This window comes from Sycon ciliatum, chromosome 10 (genome assembly GCF_964019385.1).
Source record: "Sycon ciliatum chromosome 10, ocSycCili1.1, whole genome shotgun sequence".
NCBI classification, from domain to species: domain Eukaryota; kingdom Metazoa; phylum Porifera; class Calcarea; order Leucosolenida; family Sycettidae; genus Sycon; species Sycon ciliatum.
The window spans coordinates 167903-186200 of record NC_088652.1 but is presented as its reverse complement, the minus strand read 5'-3'; the positions used below and the strand labels follow the sequence as shown (position 1 = coordinate 186200).

The following is an 18298-nucleotide window of genomic DNA, read 5'->3' as shown; positions in this document are numbered from 1 at the left end:
ACAATCTTCTTTCAAAGTTCTTGTTTTCCATTCAATCATAAAATACACTGTTAGTTCTCGTGGAGTACTTACAATCTTCTTTCAAAGTGATTGTTTTTCTATTCAATCATCAAAATTAATACACTGTACTCGTGGAGTACTGAACACGATTTGTAGGCGTCTGAGTACTGGCTGGGTAAGGGACTGGTTTAATGGATGTGCCAATAGGAAGCACTAGTAAAAGGAATGGCAGCTTAGAACACCGTAGGTGACGAAATACAATAATGATCAAATAATAGGGTGTGGGGTGGTGCCAAAACCAGAAAGAACAGAGTAATGACAACGCTCTCAACGCAGCAAATAGAAAGAATAATGCGCACAGCTGCACCTAAATAATACAGTTTCTGGGAACACCACCGTTTAGGTCTGTGATAATATAAAAATGTTCGCTTATTTACATAATTATGTACATTGTTCAACAGGACAGGGCGATTTATGAATGAAGGTGTGAAAATTGTATTGACATCGAGACCATATCAGGTAGCAACCAATGTGGGTTGGTAATTGCATAAAACACACGCTGAGAAGACAGCTTGCTCAAGAATATCAAATAAATTGTTGTCAATGACACCATCAAGAAGACGATATTGCTTGATGCGGTTGATGGCTCTTTCCACATGAATTCTTACAGCAGCGATGGACTTCGTTTCGACAACATCCTGGGGGAGCATTTGATGTGCCTTGGTGTTAAATGGTGGAATATTCAGCCGGACACCGTATGGAGCAAGGAGGTCTTGGATGTTGAAGCCCTTGTCCGCCATGACTGAGTCACCATGGTCCATCAGTGAGATGAAGCCCGAGTCAATGACTATATCCCTGTCCGAGATTGACCCCTCATACAACGTGGAGACAAAGCTGATAGTTCCGTTAGGAGTGATTCCAATGAGGGACTTGCACGTGGTGTGATTTTTGTAAGCGGAGAATGCTGCATTGTTGGTGGACAGACGGGACGGCCGCTCGATGAAAAACTCAGTGCAGTCAATAATGACTCTAGTAGTGGGGTAGTATATCTTGAAAGATTTGGGCATGTCTTTGTCGATACGCCGACGAGACGGGAACACCAGCAATTCTTTAAAGGTCACATACATCAAATTCACCCATGACGTGAAGTACCTTGACAGGGTTGAACTGTCCACCTTGAATCGATCTGCCAGATCGTCCAACACGAGTCCTTGCCGTAACCTGACACATACAAAGAAGAATTGCATCTCCAGGCTGAGTTTAGGCAATGGACCATTCTTTCTCCCGAGTCGCTCACCATCAAGCTTCGTCCTCGATCCTTTCCAAGCTCGCATCTCAGCAGCGTCTGACTCCAGATAGCGAAAACATGCCATAAACATGTCAAATGACGTGAAGCCGGTGTAGAGCTTCACCATGTGGGCCTTCTCAGAGAACCTACGGATGTCAAATTTGTGCAGGACCAGGCTTTCCTTTGTCTGCCTGAGCTCCTCTTCCAATGTCTTTTGCTCTTTCCACAGTTTGGAGCAAAGACCCACACTCACATCCCGAGACGACTTAGCGGACTGCAGTTCTAAGTCAAGCTTCTCATTTTTCAAGTTCAATTCTGCTACTTGTTGCCTGAGTCTCTCCAACTCATCCACTGAGTCGTCTTGGTGGCTGCCCTCACCGTCATCCACAACCATTGCCTGAGCATCTTCGTCACTCGAACTGGAGTCTGACGTAACCGGCTTCAAGAACACCCGCTTAGCTGGTGGTTTTCGCGAAGGGCCCTGTGTCGCTGATTTATGGAACGAGAAGACGGTAGGTACTGTTCCAGGTACCAAGCGCGGTCGAGGCTTGCCACCCTTTCCCTCCTTTTGTCTTCGTTTCAAAGCACGATCACTCACAACACGATAGTCACTTTCTTGGAAGTGTAGTCCGCAAACTTTTGTTGTTTTCGGCTTCACCTTGAAGTGCTTCCCTTCATCACGACGAATGGCATGTAGCCAAGCAGACTTCAAAGCACGATCGGTTGGAAAGTCATGGAACTTTGGTGAATTTGGTTTTCCATACTCAGATTTGCACAACGGAACACAACAGTAGCTACCAGTGACTCTAGGCTTGTCACCATCGTCTCCTGACAGAGAAGAATCGCTGCTGCCATCGGGATCAAACCCAGTCGCCGCCATCACATACGGTACTACATGTACAATGTACAAAACTGAACTAAAGACACGAACAAGAAAAAAAGCACTGCACCAAACAATCAAAATAAATTTTTACAAACTCTTTGGCAAGGAAGAGGTTGCGGGCAAAGACTTTTGCCCACAACTCGGCACTTTGCCACGGCACGCGATTACATCATCTCTCCCAAATATAGGATTACGCAATGAGCTTATGGCAGGCGCAGCTGGTGCTGAGTGGTGGTGACATGACTCGACTGTCCACAAAGCACAAAGCACTTCGCATCTGGTCACGTAGACGATCGCGTGCGCAGCTCGCAGCTAGCGATAGGTATGCTTCAAAAAAAATTCTGAAAGAGAAAGAACAAGAAAAATGTCGTACGAGCTCTCGTACAGCCTTGCCCGCACATGCCGGCCGGCGGCGCACAGCTAGCTCAGTGTCATGTTTTTTTCAGCTGGCCCGACAAGTCATCATAGTTCACAGTTCATACTCGACTACAGACCCCGTGCCCGTGGCCACTGCAGTGACTGCACTGCATGCACCGGCGGCGTGGTAAGTTACTAACCTAGGGTTGGCCTGGAGGGTTTCAGGAAAAGGGATGGGTTTTGAATGCATTTCCAAATCCTAGTCTAAACTGAGGATTATTGTGAATACACTCGGACGTCTCTTATCCGGGTACCTTGGGACCGGGCACTGCCCTTATCCGATTTGCCCGTATCTCAGGATAACTCATCTACCACTGTGACGGATCATATCGTTTCAGGTTTGAAGAAGCCTGGCACGTATTGCACATGTTCAGGCCGAAGTTACAAAAATAATCCATTGATAAAAATGATGTGTGGATTACACAGGTTGGCAGAGACAAGCACTTGTGCATACGAAAAAAAGTTCAAACCCCTCCAATTCGAGGCACTTTTGCCATAGGAACTCGAACTGAAGGTGCCTGGTAGAGAGACGTGCCCGTAGCTGAGGCGTCCGGAGTAAGAGACGTTTGAGTGTACTTCAGCTCAGTGAAGAACAAGAAGAAAGTGCCAACTGACAACTGAGCCCGGCAGTGAACAAACCAAAAGCGGGAGAAATGCCCGGCCAGGATGTGTGTGTGTGTGTGTGTGTTGGGGGGGGGTGAGGGGTGCTGAACGAAATAAGCATACACCGTCCGAGTGACCGTCAACAGCGGGATGCCATAGAGGTGCACTATGACAAGCAGCACTGAGCAGCCGCAGCAGCAGCAGCAGAAGAAGAAGCGGCAGCAGTAGCGGCAGCAGTAGCGGCAGCAGCAACAACAGTAGCGATAGCAGCAGCAGCACAAGCAGCAGCGATGGCAGCAGCAGCAGCAACAGCAGCAGTGATAGCAGTAGCAGCCGCACAGCAGCAACAGCAGCAGCAAAAGCAGCAGCGATGGCAGCAGCAGCACAGCAACAGCGATAGCAGCAGCAGCGATAGCCGCAGCAACAGCAGCAGCGATAGCAGCAGCAGCAACAGCAGCAGCAGCAACACTGAGCAGCAACAGCAGCAAAGATGGAAGCAGCGGCGGCAACAGCAGCAGCGATAGCAGCAGCAGCAGCAGGAACAGCTGCAGCAGCAGCAACAGCAGCAGCGATGGCAGCAGCAGCAGCAACAGCAGCAGCGATAGCAGCAGCAGCAACAGCAGCAGCGACAGCAACAGCAGCAACAGCAGCAGGGACGGCAGCAGCAGCAACAGCAGCAGCAATAGCAGCAGCAGCGGCAACAGCAGCAGTGATAGCAGCAGCAGCAGCGATAGCAGCTGCAGCAGCAGCAACAGCAGCCGCGATGGCAGCAGCAGCGATGGCAGCAGCAGCGATAGCAGCAGCAGCGATTGCAGCAGCAGCAACAGCAGCAGCGATAGCAGCAGCAGCAACAGCAGCGATAGCAGCAAGAACAGCAACAGCACCAGCAGCAACAGCAGCAGCGAAAGCAGCAAGAACAGCAACAGCGATAGCAGCAGCGATAGCAGCCGCAGCAGCAGCAGCAACAGCAGCCGCGATGGCAGCAGCAGCGATGGCAGCAGCAGCGATAGCAGCAGCAGCGATTGCAGCAGCAGCAACAGCAGCAGCGATAGCAGCAGCAGCAACAGCAGCGATAGCAGCAAGAACAGCAACAGCACCAGCAGCAACAGCAGCAGCGAAAGCAGCAAAAACAGCAACAGCGATAGCAGCAGCAGCAACAGCAGCAGCAACAACAGCAGCAGCGATAGCAGCAGCAGCAACAACAGCAACAGCAGCAGCGATAGCAGCAACAGCAACAGCAACAGCAGCAACAACAGCAGCAGCAGCAACAGCAACAACAACAGCAACAGCAGCAGCGATAGCAGCTGAGCAGCAGCAACAGCAGCAGCGATAGCAGCAACAACGATAGCAGCAACACCAGCGATAGCAGCAACAGCAGCGATAGCAACAGCAACAGCAGCCTATAGCAGCAACAGCAACAGCAGCAGCGATAGCAGCAGCAGCAACAGCAGCAGCAGCAGCAACACTGAGCAGCAACAGCAGCAACGATGGAAGCAGCGGCGGCAACAGCAGCAGCAGCAGCAGGAACAGCAGCAGCAGCAGCAACAGCAGCAGCGATGGCAGCAGCAGCAACAGCAGCAGCGATAGCAGCAGCAGCGACAGCAGCAGCAGCAACAGCAGCAGCGACAGCAACAGCAGCAACCGCAGCAACAGCAGCAGGGATGGCAGCAGCAGCAACAGCAGCAGCAATAGCAGCGGCAGCGGCAACAGCAGCAGTGATAGCAGCAGCAGCAGCGATAGCAGCCGCAGCAGCAGCAACAGCAGCCGCGATGGCAGCAGCAGCGATGGCAGCAGCAGCGATAGCAGCAGCAGCGATTGCAGCAGCAGCAACAGCAGCAGCGATAGCAGCAGCAGCAACAGCAGCGATAGCAGCAAGAACAGCAACAGCACCAGCAGCAACAGCAGCAGCGAAAGCAGCAAGAACAGCAACAGCGATAGCAGCAGCAACAGCAGCAGCAACAACAGCAGCAGCGATAGCAGCAGCAGCAACAACAGCAACAGCAGCAGCGATAGCAGCAACAGCAACAACAGCAACAGCAGCAGCAACAGCAACAACAACAGCAACAGCAGCAGCGATAGCAGCTGAGCAGCAGCAACAGCAGCAGCGATAGCAGCAACAACGATAGCAGCAACACCAGCGATAGCAGCAACAGCAGCGATAGCAACAGCAACAGCAGCCTATAGCAGCAACAGCAACAGCAGCCTATAGCAGCAACAGCAGCAGCGATAGCAGCAGCAGCAGCGATAGCAGCAACAGCAGCGATAGCAGCAACAGCAGAAGCGGCGGTGGTGGCAGTAGGCCAACATAGAGACTCTAATTGTGTTTGTTTGTTACATTATTCAGTTCACGTCACAATCGGATAAACAACTGGCAGGCTTAGCACCATGGCTATAATAATATACGGCTGCTGGAAATGCTGTGGAGTTCAGAAGCTAAAAAGGTAGGAGGCATACTGAGTCTCCAGACTAAAGTCAACGGTGGAATAGGGATGGATCAAGACAGCATGCAAAAGGCGGTAATTTCAACTCTATGCAGTGCACATGGCATACATACAACACTACAACAGTAGCTGCAATGATAGATACGGAGCGGCAGTTACCTAGTAAATGATGAGGCCTGACAGTTAGCTAGTACTAGTAAATGATTGGTACGGAAAAGCCTGACGGTTAGCTGGTAATGACTAACACAAAGAAGAGAGCTGCTAGTAATGGCTGACACAAAGAAGAGAGCTGCCGGTAATGGCTGACCAGAAGAGAGTAGCTGGTAATGGTGGACAAGAAGAGAGTAGCTGGTAATGGCGGACAAGAAGAGAGTAGCTGGTAATGGCGGACCAGAAGAGAGCAGCTGGTAATGGCGGACCAGAAGGGAGCAGCTGGTAATGGCGGACCAGAAGAGAGCAGCTGGTAATGGCGGACTAGAAGAGAGCAGCTGGTAATGGCGGACCAGAAGAGAGCAGCTGGTAATGGCGGACCAGAAGAGAGTAGCTGGTAATGGCGGACGCATCGGCATTGAGTACAGGCTCAGTTAGCTTGCGCTAGCCACATGCGCTAGCCACCCGCATGCGGGCACTTTGGATAATTCAGTGTTGTGTTTGCCCAGCTAGCTTGTCTTAGCCACACAGCCACACAGCCACACAGGCACACAGGCACACAGACACACATACACACAGCCATACTGGTACACAGACACACAGGCACACAGGCACACAGGCACACAGACACACACTGGCACACATACATACTAGCACACTGGCACACAGGCACACTGGCCCTATGGACCGAATGTTCACACAGTTCATAGTGTAAACGCACCACTCGGGTGATAGGCATATAGAGAATGCCAGTTCAAATCCACATCATCACCATCGTCATCATCATCATCATCATCGCCGTCGTACTCATCAACATTATCTTTCTCTTTGATAACTTTGTCAGCATCAGCACCAGCAGTAACAGCCTTGAGTTCTGGGTAGTAGTCTTTGCCATACTGAATGGGCTCTGCAGTTGAAGATGCATCAGCAGAAGCAATGACATCATCCAGCTCCTTGATGACATCATTCTCTTCTTGTACATCATCTCTCTCCTCCCCACTGCTGTTCCACTCTACAACCATTGAACCATGCGTGGTGTCAGCGGTGTTATGGCGAACATGAGCAGGCAACACCGCAACACCCAACATTCCCACGCCGCCAGCAGAGCCGCCATGACCATCGGTAGTCTTGAACAGGCTATCGTCCAGCATTCCGTCAATACTATTGCCAGAAAACATCGTGTCATCGGCATCAGGCACAGGCGTCATTGCTTCATACAGGGAGCGTACAAACTCTGGACGCATAAAAGACAGAGAGCGATCAAACTGGGCATCCTCGCCGACAACAGATGATGCGTCCAGTGACTCTGGAGGTGGTACAAACATTGGATAAGAACCAATGAGAGTGTTGTCCAAGCGAAGTCGCACAAGATCGATTGTGGCATGGCCGACTGGCAGACGACGGTGAAACCGACCTGAATACTCCCAAATCTGTACCTACAAACACACATCATGTACACATACACAAAGAAAAATACATTTAATTAGATGGTGAGGCAATACTGAAACAAATACACATGCACACATATACAATGTACACATGCACACACATATACAATGTACATGTACACACACACACTTGCACACGCATTGGCACACACACTTGCACACATGTACACACACTTGCACACACACTTGCACACGCATTGGCACAAACACTTGCACACATGTACACACACTTGCACACACATTGGCACACACACTTGCACACACACACGCACGTGTCAGCATACATGCACGCACGCACGCCCCCCCTCCCCCCCCCCCCCCCCACACCCACACATACACCCCCCCCCCACACACACACACAACACGTTCCAGTAGCCCTGTCACTGGTATAAGCAAAGAAGTCCATGCATGCACATACATTTCAAATGCAAATTGACACATTTGGGAGATCGGTCAATTATTTGTGTTCACACAATCTGTGTTCAAATTCAATTTCAGTACAGGTAGACTGCCTCTAATTCAAATATGGTATAATTCGAACAACATTCCGTGTAATTTGAACTTTTTCGTCGTACCGTTCTCCTCCAAGTCACTTCAAGTCGAATTCGAATGCGTAATTCGATGTACGAAACATGCCCCGGTTGGATAATTCAAACTCAGTCTTCGTGCAGAAGAGCAGTTTACAGTATAGTGACTATGTCCTTCGAACGCTTATTTTGAAGTGAGATGGAGTTGCTATAATTGTAATTCGAAGCTCATTCTTTCGTCCTTCTCTAGCCAAGAGTAGCTCAAAAATCCATTCCTGGTCCGCTCCAGGATCATCAGTAGCGTTCATGAAACCAACCTTCCCTCGCAATTTGATTCAAGCCCGTGCGAGGCAAAGTGCAAAGATTTGATTGAAGACGACTTATTCCAGGTGGCTGACTCCGTTCGCGGATCTCAATGGCCTTTCATGCCGTGCCAGCTCGCGCGCAGAGATGTTTGCCAACAACAACACTCTTGACTGGAAGTCGTAAAATTCGTCTATGCCTATGCTCCACTTCCGTTCCTCAGAACGACGTGCTGCTGTCCAACGGCCTTTCATGACGCGGATTAGGCGGCACTGTTCTTTCACTTGAAATTGTTTCAGGACAGCTTCAGTGCCAGACAACTTCTTCACTAGAAGATCAAGATATTATGTCAACATAACTTTGTGTCGATCCACTGTTTTTATAAAGTGGCCTATGTTTCGTTGATGCGAATAAAATGTGCGAAAATAATCAGCACGCAAATTTGAGCATTTTGACATACATATCAGTGCATTGGACTGCATTTGGATAATTAGAGGTTCCTGATAATTCGAAGTTGGAGCCTGACAATTTGAGGTTCGAATTAAGAGTCTACCTGTATACGGATCTCTGGCTCAGTTTCCATGAACTGTTTGTGTACTGTGCGCGGCTTAGTACGTTTTATCGATCCACGCAGATCCACACAGACATCATACATCCACACAGATCTACACAGATCTACACAGATCTACACAGACATCATACTTGTACACAGCACACAGATCTACACAGACATCATACTTGTACACAGCACACAGATCTACACAGACATCATACTTGTACACAGCACACAGATCTACACAGACATCATACTTGTACACAGCACACAGATCCACACAGACATCATACTTGTACACAGCACACAGATCTACACAGACATCATACTTGTACACAGCACACAGATCCACACAGACATCATACTTGTACACAGCACACAGATCTACACAGACATCATACTTGTACACAGCACACAGATCTACACAGACATCATACTTGTACACAGCACACAGATCCACACAGACATCATACTTGTACACAGCACACAGATCTACACAGACATCATACTTGTACACAGCACACAGATCTACACAGCCATCATACTTGTACACAGCACACAGATCCACACAGACATCATACTTGTACACAGCACACAGATCTACACAGACATCATACTTGTACACAGCACACAGATCTACACAGACATCATACTTGTACACAGCACACAGATCTACACAGACATCATACTTGTACACACCACACAGATCTACACAGACATCATACTTGTACACAGCACACAGATCCACACAGACATCATACTTGTACACATCACACAGATCTACACAGACATCATACTTGTACACAGCACACAGATCTACACAGACATCATACTTGTACACAGCACACAGATCTACACAGACATCATACTTGTACACAGCACACAGATCTACACAGACATCATACTTGTACACAGCACACAGATCCACACAGACATCATACTTGTACACAGCACACAGATCCACACAGACATCATACTTGTACACAGCACACAGATCTACACAGACATCATACTTGTACACAGCACACAGATCTACACAGACATCATACTTGTACACACCACACAGATCCACACAGACATCATACTTGTACACAGCACACAGATCTACACAGACATCATACTTGTACACAGCACACAGATCTACACAGACATCATACTTGTACACAGCACACAGATCTACACAGACATCATACTTGTACACAGCACACAGATCCACACAGACATCATACTTGTACACAGCACACAGATCCACACAGACATCATACTTGTACACAGCACACAGATCCACACAGACATCATACTTGTACACAGCACACAGATCTACACAGACATCATACTTGTACACAGCACACAGATCTACACAGACATCATACTTGTACACAGCACACAGATCCACACAGACATCATACTTGTACACAGCACACAGATCTACACAGACATCATACTTGTACACAGCACACAGATCTACACAGACATCATACTTGTACACAGCACACAGATCCACACAGACATCATACTTGTACACAGCACACAGATCCACACAGACATCATACTTGTACACAGCACACAGATCCACACAGACATCATACTTGTACACAGCACACAGATCCACACAGACATCATACTTGTACACAGCACACAGATCTACACAGACATCATACTTGTACACAGCACACAGATCTACACAGACATCATACTTGTACACACCACACAGATCCACACAGACATCATACTTGTACACAGCACACAGATCTACACAGACATCATACTTGTACACAGCACACAGATCCACACAGACATCATACTTGTACACAGCACACAGATCTACACAGACATCATACTTGTACACAGCACACAGATCTACACAGACATCATACTTGTACACAGCACACAGATCTACACAGACATCATACTTGTACACACCACACAGATCTACACAGACATCATACTTGTACACAGCACACAGATCCACACAGACATCATACTTGTACACATCACACAGATCTACACAGACATCATACTTGTACACAGCACACAGATCTACACAGACATCATACTTGTACACAGCACACAGATCTACACAGACATCATACTTGTACACAGCACACAGATCTACACAGACATCATACTTGTACACAGCACACAGATCCACACAGACATCATACTTGTACACAGCACACAGATCCACACAGACATCATACTTGTACACAGCACACAGATCTACACAGACATCATACTTGTACACAGCACACAGATCTACACAGACATCATACTTGTACACACCACACAGATCCACACAGACATCATACTTGTACACAGCACACAGATCTACACAGACATCATACTTGTACACAGCACACAGATCTACACAGACATCATACTTGTACACAGCACACAGATCCACACAGACATCATACTTGTACACAGCACACAGATCCACACAGACATCATACTTGTACACAGCACACAGATCCACACAGACATCATACTTGTACACAGCACACAGATCTACACAGACATCATACTTGTACACAGCACACAGATCTACACAGACATCATACTTGTACACAGCACACAGATCCACACAGACATCATACTTGTACACAGCACACAGATCCACACAGACATCATACTTGTACACAGCACACAGATCCACACAGACATCATACTTGTACACAGCACACAGATCCACACAGACATCATACTTGTACACAGCACACAGATCTACACAGACATCATACTTGTACACAGCACACAGATCTACACAGACATCATACTTGTACACACCACACAGATCCACACAGACATCATACTTGTACACAGCACACAGATCTACACAGACATCATACTTGTACACACCACACAGATCCACACAGACATCATACTTGTACACAGCACACAGATCTACACAGACATCATACTTGTACACAGCACACAGATCCACACAGACATCATACTTGTACACAGCACACAGATCTACACAGACATCATACTTGTACACAGCACACAGATCTACACAGACATCATACTTGTACACAGCACACAGATCTACACAGACATCATACTTGTACACAGCACACAGATCTACACAGACATCATACTTGTACACAGCACACAGATCTACACAGACATCATACTTGTACACAGCACACAGATCTACACAGACATCATACTTGTACACAGCACACAGATCTACACAGACATCATACTTGTACACAGCACACAGATCTACACAGACATCATACTTGTACACAGCACACAGATCTACACAGACATCATACTTCTACACACCACCCGCATGATTGTGTAGATGGTGAAAAAGAAGGATCCACGAGCGCGATTCAAACCTAGCACCCCTGTCTATCTGGGACAGTGTCACACGGAGGAAAATTAAAAAAATCCGTGGTTACCATGGATATTTGCCGCTGAGCAGGAGATTTGAGAGATGTAATCCACTCCATGAAAATCAGCTCGAGGCCCCGCTTTTCCGCCGAAGATTATAATCATCCGCGGCTTCCACTGGATTTCTTTGAGTTTCCTTGTTTTTTTTAGTGCGTTATGAAGTGGAGTGGTACTCTAGAGGCTGTGCTGATGCAGCGCTGGCCCAGGAGCGCGGCTGACAGACTGTTAAAAGCGAATGGTGAAAAAAAAGCTCGCGTGGTGAGATTTTTTTCATTGTGTGTATCCAGTGTGGCCGTGATGAAAAGTAGAAAAATTATTCCCGGTTTATAATCTGAGGATTGTTCCCTCAATGTGACCAGCCCCTAATGGACTAGGCTACCGGGGATCACACACCCCGTTGCGCTCATTCTTGCTACATACACAACATGCGTTGCCATGGCACCAGTCACATGATCACATATTTCTTATTGTACTAGTGAGCGTACCTTGAGCAATCGCATATCATCAATATAGCGCGGCACTAGAGGTGATGCGAGCACTGATCCAAACACAGGCTCACGACGCGGCTCAGCTCGCTGTGTTTTCATCTTGTCAGCTTTGCGCTCATTGTGTTCAAACGTCACGAAACACTTGACGTAGATAGCTGTGCATCAACATGTGCACATGTACACACACACACACACACACACACACACACACGTGCACGCGCACACACACACGCACACACGTGCACACATACACACTTGGACATGCTAACTGGCAGAAACTGATAATGTGGATCTTCTCACGGAGAGCCACACATACATACACACAAACACACGCACAAGCACACACATCCATACATATACACACACATACACACACAAACGCAAGCACATACACATACACATACACATACATACACGCAAACACAGTTTCTAGGGGTGGTTGGAACTCACAGAAATTTGGCTTTTTCCGGAGCCGGGACCAGCACTTAAAGTCATAGCCTTTCAGGACCGTGACTTCAATGCCGTTGTCATGATGCCGATGACCAACTAGTTTGATTGAGAGTTCTAGAAAGCCGATCGCATCCAATCCTGCAAGTAAGACATGCACACACATGCACATACATGGTACAGTCTGGAGTTGGCTATCCGGCCTTCACTAATCCAAACACGACGATAGACTGGACCGCTGGCTGGAATGGGAACTGGTGTTAGATCCACTAAAGAAGTAACGTGCCAGAACATTCTTCTCCCACCGTTCCAAACGTGCAGTCCCAGTATTTCCTGCCCGCACAGCACTTCCAAGTAGTGCTCGTACGGAACTGTAAACCAGAGAGTGGAGAACTGTAAACCATTTAAACGATGTAACTAAAGTCAAACTTCGGGATCTTCAACAACATTGTGAAATGGTTTTCATAAGTAAACGTTCATACCTTCTCTTCAGGTGAAAAACAGAGAAAGAAAGCACGGACGTTTCCTTATAAAACCCATTTCACAATGTTGTTGAAGAGCCTGAAGTTTGCACTACTACTAAGTCATATAGCTGGGTTCTCTTTTTGTCTCCGAGGAAACTTTCTAAATCTGCTTCTTGCCCTTTCTGCTGTGCTGGAAATTATGTAAATTTAGTACTTATTGCGTCAGTCGTCGTATGTCTCAGTACTCCTTGTCAGTGTTGTGACTTTTTGTCGTACTCGCTGACTATAATATGATCAGGTTGTTACGTTGGTGGACAGTTAGCCAAACTCGTAACATGTTGTCCTTACTTTGGCTCAATACACGAGATCAAATTTATTTGCTTCATTTTACAAAACATATTTAGAATGTTATCTCAGTTATAAAGCCATGAACTGAGCCTGCCTGGCTTTAGCACTGAGCCTGGCTTTATAACTGAGCCTGGCTTTAAAACTGAGCCTGGCTTTAAAACTGAGCCTGGCTTTAGCACTGAGCCTGGCTTTAGCACTGAGCCTGGCTTTATAACTGAGCCTGGCTTTAAAACTGAGCCTGGCTTTAGCACTGAGCCTGGCTTTAGCACTGAGCCTGGCTTTATAACTGAGCCTGGCTTTATAACTGAGCCTGGCTTTATAACTGAGCCTGGCTTTATAACTGAGCCTGGCTTTATAACTGAGCCTGGCTTTATAACTGAGCCTGGCTTTATAACTGAGCCTGGCTTTATAACTGAGCCTGGCTTTATAACTGAGCCTGGCTTTATAACTGAGCCTGGCTTTATAACTGAGCCTGGCTTTATAACTGAGCCTGGCTTTATAACTGAGCCTGGCTTTAGGCTGTACTCACACTACTTGAAAGTTTGACGCGAATGTCGCGTTCAAAACTAGACAAAAGTACTTGAAAAAGCCTTTCCAAGCACACTGGACTCCAGTGACGACTTGAAACATTTTTGTCAGCAAATTACCATGGAGAAACATGATTGTCATGACGGTAGTTTTGCAAATCCCGAGGCTGCGTTCCTTCAATTTTTTTGCGCTCGATCAACTTATTTGAAATTTTCAGTTCATGAGAAAAATAGAAACAGTTATATCTTGCTTGGATCGTGGAGTTCATTCGCCATGCCTCGCGAAGAAGTAGCACATCGTCGACGTCGAAGGATGAAGAGGTTTCTCTCCACAGCTCGATGAGCTTCTTCTCCAAGTCGTCAGAAAACACTACGCGAGGCATGATGCCGGTACAAAAGCAATGGTACAAAAGAAATGCGACAGAAACGGCAATCAAAACAACGGGAAGCTACTGGAAGAAAGAAGACGGAAAATACTCGGAAAAACACCACAGAATTCAGAAATGACAGGAAAAAAAAGGAAACTACAAGTATATGTACAGGAGCAGTACGACCACGAGGAAACAAAGCATGAAAAATATTCTGGAGCCTTTCAACGTACAATAGTACGCCGGCCTCCTGACCTCACGATCACACAGCTTTCCAAACGGCTTGAAAGCAAAAAACCTCGTAGAAGAGGGTTCCGTTTCCGCTGAAACCTTTCAAGCGGCTTTCAAGGGCTTTTTTTCATTTTCGCAACCGTCACCATGGCAACATTCACACGTAAGTCACTTGTATGCGGTTTTTCAAGTAGTGTGAGTACAGCCTTAGCACTGAGCCTGGCTTTATAACTGAGCCTGGCTTTATAACTGAGCCTGGCTTTAGCACTGAGCCTGGCTTTAGCACTGAGCCTGGCTTTATAACTGAGCCTGGCTTTATAACTGAGCCTGGCTTTATAACTGAGCCTGGCTTTATAACTGAGCCTGGCTTTATAACTGAGCCTGGCTTTATAACTGAGCCTGGCTTTATAACTGAGCCTGGCTTTATAACTGAGCCTGGCTTTATAACTGAGCCTGGCTTTATAACTGAGCCTGGATTTATAACTGAGCCTGGATTTATAACTGAGCCTGGATTTATAACTGAGCCTGGCTTTATAACTGAGCCTGGCTTTATAACTGAGCCTGGCTTTATAACTGAGCCTGGCTTTAGCACTGAGCCTGGCTTTATAACTGAGCCTGGCTTTATAACTGAGCCTGGCTTTAGAACTGAGCCTGGCTTTATAACTGAGCCTGGCTTTAGCACTGAGCCTGGCTTTATAACTGAGCCTGGCTTTAGCACTGAGCCTGGCTTTATAACTGAGCCTGGCTTTATAACTGAGCCTGGCTTTAGCACTGAGACTGGCTTTTTACAATGCATCAGGGATGAATTTATTGTCATATTTTCGCATAGCAGTTTCTGCTATACAAAATCACAATTGTGTAGCAGTCTTTGATTTTGATTAGCATTTTTCTTTTAAAAGGTTGGGTCTTTACCACATTGTCCTTCTTGAGAGTGATGCTGAAAGCCCGTTTGCAAAAAAATGACTGAGTCATACCGTAAAATCCCGCCAGAGCGCCCCGTCTCTCCCATCCGCCCCTCCCTGACTTCTTGTCAGGGACGTGATTGATTGTATCCTCGTATGACTCTGTCGCAGTCTGTGATGCCGTACTGAACTGCAGACGCGTGCTCGACCCCGTTGGAAATGTACGCAACAGTGCCCACCCTACTGACCAGGGATCGCACAAACCCTGCGTTTTGTCGGGTCTGTCCGACCCCTGGCTCTTGACCTTTGGTCGGTGTACGAGATGCACGTACAGTTTTCGTAGGGTGAGTACTTTTTCATGTAGCACTGAATGCGGCAAGTAGGACTCGCCCATCCGCCCCTCCCCACCTGAAGCGTCGAGGAGGTAGGGGCGCTCTGGCGGGATTTTACGGTACATGTGCACGCAGATTGAGAGTGCCTGCACCAAATACACTGCACTGTATGCATGCTACTTGACAGCGCAGGATAGTCTGTATGTATCGCAGTTTTCTGCGAATCATGGTGACTTTTGAGTAGCAGTAGATCGATTTTTGCATTGCAAACTGCGATGCGATACCGGATAAATTCATCCCTGATGCATGTACACGTAGATCTACAAATGTGTAAGTGACTTTGACTGTTGTCAGTTTTTTTGGTTTTGTTTTCGTGATTTTAGAGTTCAGCCCTAACCAACCCTAAGCAACCCGACTGCCTACTTGATCCCTGTCTCTCCCTACCTATGTCTCTTCCTCCGTGTCCCTCTCCGTCCTTGTCCGTCTCTCCCCTCACAATATTCAATGTCAGACACACGCGAGCGCACGCACACACACACACACACACACACACACACACACACACACACACACACACACACACACACACACACACACACACACACACACACACACATGCACACACGCACGCACGCACGCACACACACGCACACACATGCACGCACACAACGCTATTGATACCTCTCCATAGTTTTAGTTTGTCAACACTCCGATCATTCATCAGTATCTTCCATGTGTACGTTGCAGCAACTAAGCTTCTTGTTGGCATGTGTATCCGGCCTGAGAGCTGGGATGGACCAAGGTGAGATCTTTGCGACAACTCAGGATCTTCAGTTGCAGTCGGAGACCTATGCATATGTACATTCATGCAAACACACACACATACACACACACACACACACACACACACACACGCACACACACACACACACACACACACACACACACACACACGCACACACACACACACACTTGTACTTGTTGTTCACTTCCAAAACTGGTCACGTGGGTCTCCCCGGGAGAGGGGAGAGAGACTCAAAAGGAATCTCGGAAAGATGACTCAATTGGCTATTGAACCGCCCGGTGGCCGACACCTCCTGAAATCCCCAAAACTCTGGGTGGACTTGAAAATGATCTCACTTATGGGCTCACCACACCTCAGTGATTGGGTGAGGCCCAGGTGCAGGAAAAGGATTGACGGCATCAGGGTATCCGTCCCGGGATCCAACTGCAGATACCCCAGCCCCCAATGAAGGTAATACTTGCTACTAGTGTGGGTGGCTAAACCAGAGTGGATCTGATATAGGCTTCACTAGCACCATGATTACACACTACTTAATCTAGCCAGAAGCAGTCACACACACACACGCACACGCACGCACGCACGGACACACACACGCACGTGCGCACATACACACGCACGTGCGCACACACACACACACACACACACTTGTACTTGCTCACTGCCAAAACTGGTGACGTGGGTCTCCCTGGGAGAGGAACGTTGCATGCATTGCACAATCATGTTGATCTGATGCCACCAGCGCGCTGCAGCACATAAATGCATGTGTGTACTGCTTACCTACGGCTGCATGGGCAGTGCCCTGGAGCCGCTAGACGTGCGACCGGATTTCCATGTCCACGACAGTATAGTTAAAAAATACACCTATACATAATTATAGTCTATACAAAAGAAAAATACAGAGCTATAATGTCCACTAGCACCACCAGTTACTAAACAATCAGCTCATGTGATAACATTGATCAGTGTAGTGCAATGTTATCTCATGAGCTGATTGTTTAGTAACTGGTGGTGCTAGTGGACATTATAGCTCTGCATTTTTCTTTGGTATAAGTTAATCCTTGGCTGTCCATCCCAGTCCATACATACAGTCATAGACCTGATGTACTACATGTTTAGCAACAACTCACACAGATCGGGCCCTGCCGCGACTTTTCTGTCGAACTGCAGTAAAAAGAGAATTGGCCAACACACACGCACACATGCATGTAGGGATAGGGTTAGGGTACGCACACATGCATGTAGGGTGAGGGATAGGGTTAGAGTTAGGGTACGCACACACACATGCATGTAGGGTGAGGGATAGGGTTAGAGTTAGGGTACGCACACACACATGCATGTAGGCATGCATCAAGAGTACATAAACCCCAAGAA

General features: G+C 47.4%; 2 protein-coding genes across 2 annotated transcripts in view; both read right to left on the bottom strand.

Annotated features, from left to right (window-relative positions):
• Nucleotides 1-515: 515 nt before the first annotated feature.
• Nucleotides 516-2168, bottom strand: LOC135826180 (uncharacterized). Its single transcript, XM_065338811.1, has one exon. The coding sequence runs from the start codon at nt 2166-2168 to the stop codon at nt 516-518; it is 1653 nt and encodes a 550-aa protein (XP_065194883.1).
• A 3341-nt stretch (nt 2169-5509) lies between these two features.
• The window catches only part of LOC135825613 (uncharacterized), a 30921-nt gene continuing 18132 nt past the window's right edge, over nt 5510-18298 (bottom strand). The window contains exons 8-12 of the mRNA XM_065338219.1: nt 18055-18088; nt 16804-16970; nt 12954-13091; nt 12501-12658; nt 5510-7218 (exon numbers count right to left, since the gene is read on the bottom strand). Of these exons, the coding sequence (XP_065194291.1) occupies nt 6487-7218; nt 12501-12658; nt 12954-13091; nt 16804-16970; nt 18055-18088 (1229 nt within the window). The 3' untranslated portion in view covers nt 5510-6486. The remainder of the gene's footprint in view (nt 7219-12500; nt 12659-12953; nt 13092-16803; nt 16971-18054; nt 18089-18298) is intronic.